General features: G+C 62.9%; 1 protein-coding gene across 2 annotated transcripts in view; it reads left to right on the top strand.

The window, feature by feature from the left end:
• The first annotated feature begins 976 nt into the window (after positions 1–976).
• SMTNL2 (smoothelin like 2) overlaps positions 977–3,698 on the top strand; it is a 27,352-nt gene continuing 24,630 nt past the window's right edge. For both annotated transcript variants that reach the window (XM_032271690.1, XM_032271689.1), the window contains exon 1: positions 977–1,466. In XM_032271690.1, coding sequence (XP_032127581.1) covers positions 1,059–1,466 — 408 coding nt within the window. In that variant the 5' untranslated portion in view covers positions 977–1,058. The remainder of the gene's footprint in view (positions 1,467–3,698) is intronic.

The raw sequence follows: 3,698 nt of genomic DNA, 5'->3' as shown, positions 1-3,698 counted from the left end.
AAAAAAAAAAAAGGCTTTTTGTACAAAGGGTGATACATGGGATACATTCCCATTTTGATTTGAAATCAGCTTTATGATACAGTGAAAACGGAGAGCGAGCTTTGCCCATCATTGCATCCTCTTAAAGCACTCCTGTTTTCCTTCTTCCTTTTTCTGGTGGCGGCTGGGCGTGTGTGTTTGGAAGGGGGAACTATCTGGGTTCAGGCATGAAGAGCATTGAGAAGGAATCAGGGTAGGACCCCTGGCCTGTGGGTAGAGGCCAGTGACTGAGACTCTCCTTGGAGGAGGGGGCGATTAGTCCCGAAGCCGCCCATTCCAGGGCTTGGAGATTCGGGCTTGGAGATTCAGCCCTGGCGCCCCCTTCTTTCTCTGTCTGCCCTTAGCCTCTCCATGACCCCCTAACAGAGGCTCCTTGGTGAGCCCGGAGCCTCCACCGACCACTGGTGTGAAGGGCACGAAGATCTTGCTACACAGAGTAGGACTGGGAGGGGAGTGCGCATAGTTGCAGAGTCAGGGAGGGGACCTCACCACCCGTCTCCTCCCTGAGGTCTTAGAACAGGTGCAATTTTGCAGGCGGAGGTCCTACAGATGAGCGCGTGCCTGCTGCGCAGGGAGGGCCCCGCGGGCAGGGCTGCAGCGCTGGGAGCTTCTGCTCTAGGTGCCCCCAAGCAGGGCCGGAGCCTCGCCCCGGCAGAACCTGGGCCCTGAGGGTGAGAGCCCCAAGAGAACGCGTCACCCCGGGTGTGCTCTCCAAGGTCCACGGGGGGCCAGGGCCTTCTTTGGGTGGGCCCGCCGCCCCTCCCGCAGAGCTCAGTCCGGAGCCGGGGAGAGGAGAGGCTGGGCGAGCTCTCCGTCCGCACGGTCTCGCGGGGCTCCAGGGCGGGGGGAGGTGCTCCCGAGTCGGCCCCGGTCCCGCCCCCGAGGCCCCGCCCCGCGCCCGCCTCCTCGGCCGCCCCTCGGGCCAAGCCAGCCGCGCACGGCCAGTCGCGGCCCGGAGCTGCGGAGCTCGGATCGTTTCCCCGCCCGGCCCTCTCTCGCCCCGCGCACCCCGCTGGGTGATGGAGCCGGACCCCGAAGCGCAAGAGGCGCGCACCGTGCGCGAGGCGCTGGGCCGCTACGAGGCGGCGCTGGAGGGCGCGGTGCGCGCGCTGCACGAGGACATGCAGGGGCTGCAGCGCGGCGTGGAGCGGCGGGTGGCAGAGGCGCTGCGCCTGGCCGGCCCCCTGGCGCGCACGGTGGCTGAGCTGCAGCGGGACAACCAGCGGCTGCAGGCGCAGCTCGAGCGCCTGACGCGCCAGGTGGAGGCGCTGGGCTTGGCTAGCGGGATGTCCCCGGCGCCCGGCACCCCGGGCACCCTCGGCACGCCCAGTCCCCCGCCCGCGCCCGGGGTCCCGGACCGCGCGCCCCGCCTGGGCAGCGCGCGCTTCGCCAGCCACGCCACCTTCTCGCTGTCCGGCCGCGGCCAGGTGAGCCCTGGGGAGCTCGCGCGCTGGCACGGGGGAGTGGGGCTCCGAACCGGCTGCCGCCCCCTTCGCCCGACCGCCTGCGTCCGCGTGTCTTAGGGGCTGGGGCCTATCACCGGCCACTCGGAATAGGCGATGGGGTCCTGCCGCCCCTCCGGAGTTGGAGAGGGCCGGGGGAGGACCGCTTAGCCTGACCACTGCACCTGTCTTGGGTCCTCGCCCTTTTTTGGAGCGAGGCTCTGTTTGCTCTGAGTCCCGTCTCCCTCGCTCCTCTGTCCCATGACACCAAGGGCCTGGGCGCCAAGGTCCAGATCCCGACTGTTCAGCAATGCCTGGGGCCGCGCGGGGCGTGTTGGAATGGTCACCACCCCTGCCTGCCCCCACCCTCCATTCACGCGCCCATGCATTGCCGCTTCACTGAGGCCTGACGGCTCTGGTTATTGATTAACCCAGATTGAGAACTCAGGCCCCTGGATGGGTGGGGAGGGGGGCCGAGGGGCAGCGGCATTCCCAAACAATCAGCAGCAGCGTTTGGGAACCCTGCATCCCGGGGTGGGGGTTGGCGGGTTGAAAATCCCTTTCCGTGAAGGGAGAGAGGTGGGAACCAGCCTCCAGCGGAGTCTAGATTCCTGGGGTCAGTGACTGGCCAGAACCCCACGTCATGTGGGGATGGGGCAGAGGCCAACAGGGACCTGTCACTACTTCCCTTGTGGGCCACCCAGGGCGGTTAGAATGTTTCCAGTGTTTCCATGGCGTGTGCAGTGACCCTTGGGTGGGATTTTCCATCCTGATCAGGCATGTGCTCTGGGGTTGGGTTCCCAGGGTCTGCGCTGTGTAACCTGCACCTGCTCCCTCCTTGGTCCGATCCATGGGGCACTCAGATTTCTGCTGTGGGCTGGGCTGGACCTCAGAGGGCCTGGAGGAGAGTATCAGATTGGGCCTTCCCCCTGAAGGTCCCAGCCAGGGTGGGAGGTGGCCCCAGGCCAAGTTTGGGCAGCCGGAGGTGTTCTGCTCCAGACACTAACACTAGTTAGTCCCTTCTCATCCGGTTTCCCAGCAAGGGAAACGGGGGCTGCTAGGGGCCCAGGGGTTGCTGCCGCAGGTGCAGATGGGGGTGGGGCGGTGCATTAAGCCTCAGAAACGCTGAAAGGACTTACTGGCGACAGTGCTACCTCAAGGCATGTGAGTGGGGTGGGGAGTGGCGAATGCTGTGGTGTATGGGGCAGAGGAACTGGGCTTTGTCCAGCCTGTGCGAGGTTCTGATGCGTGTCCTGGTGGCAGAGCCTGTGGGTGTCAGCGCACCGTGTGAAGTGTCTGGAAATGTGGATACACTTAGGCCTGGCTTCTGAACATGACACTCTACATGACTGTGGCATAAAATCACCGCTGTGAGCTCACGCGCGCCTCGTTGGCTGTGTCATCGTTGTTTCTGAGGTTTGAGGCATTTGCTATTTGCCTGCTCATAGGAGCAGCTGTCCAAATTTTAAGAAAAATAATGTCAGAGTCACATATACATGTAAATTTGTGTGTGTGTATGGGCGTGCACGAGCACACACACACACACACACACATACACACACACGGGGGGGGAGGATTCTCTCCAGTTGTGACTTTTGTCAGTGGAAATTAGCCATTGTTCACTGGCACCAAGCTGGTCCTCTGGCTTAGGGGTTGGTGGGTGAGGCTCAGGATGAGGGTCTTTGTGTCTGGCAAGCCCTCTTAGGGGTGGATGGAAGGTGGACGGTGGCTGGAGATGGTAACTTAATTGTGATGGTCCAAGGAGAAAGGAAGGGTCTGAGCTGGGGCATGGGCCATGGTGTCTAGAGGAGCTGCCTTGGGCAGGTGTTTCAGAGGGGAGTGAGCAGATGGGGTAGTCTCAGAGGGGAGCCCTGGCTTGGGGGACTGCTGGGCCACAGATCTGCGTGGAGATGCTGGGTTCCACCCAGGCTGTGCTGAACGTGAGGGTCTATGGGAAACCAGGTGAAGCTGTCTCAGAGCAGGTGGATGCTGGATCTGGTGCTCCAGAGAGCGGGCAAGGCTGGAGATGTGGGAGCTCTCTGGGCCAAGGCAGAAGAGTTCGAAGGAAATAAAAAATAGACTGGGGAACTGCCAGGGAGTGAGGAGGGCCTGAGAGCCCATTCTTAGCAAACCAGAGAGAAAGCCCTCCTGAAAGAAGAGGCTGGGGTCAGCGGGGACGCATCACCCTGCTGGGGAGAGAGGCTGGAGACCCAGGCA

This window comes from Sapajus apella, unplaced genomic scaffold, assembly GCF_009761245.1.
Source record: "Sapajus apella isolate SASKATOON/1434 unplaced genomic scaffold, GSC_monkey_1.0 scaffold245, whole genome shotgun sequence".
Lineage (NCBI taxonomy): Eukaryota > Metazoa > Chordata > Mammalia > Primates > Cebidae > Sapajus > Sapajus apella.
Note: the sequence above shows the minus strand (reverse complement) of the source record. Positions and strands in the feature narration are given on the sequence as shown.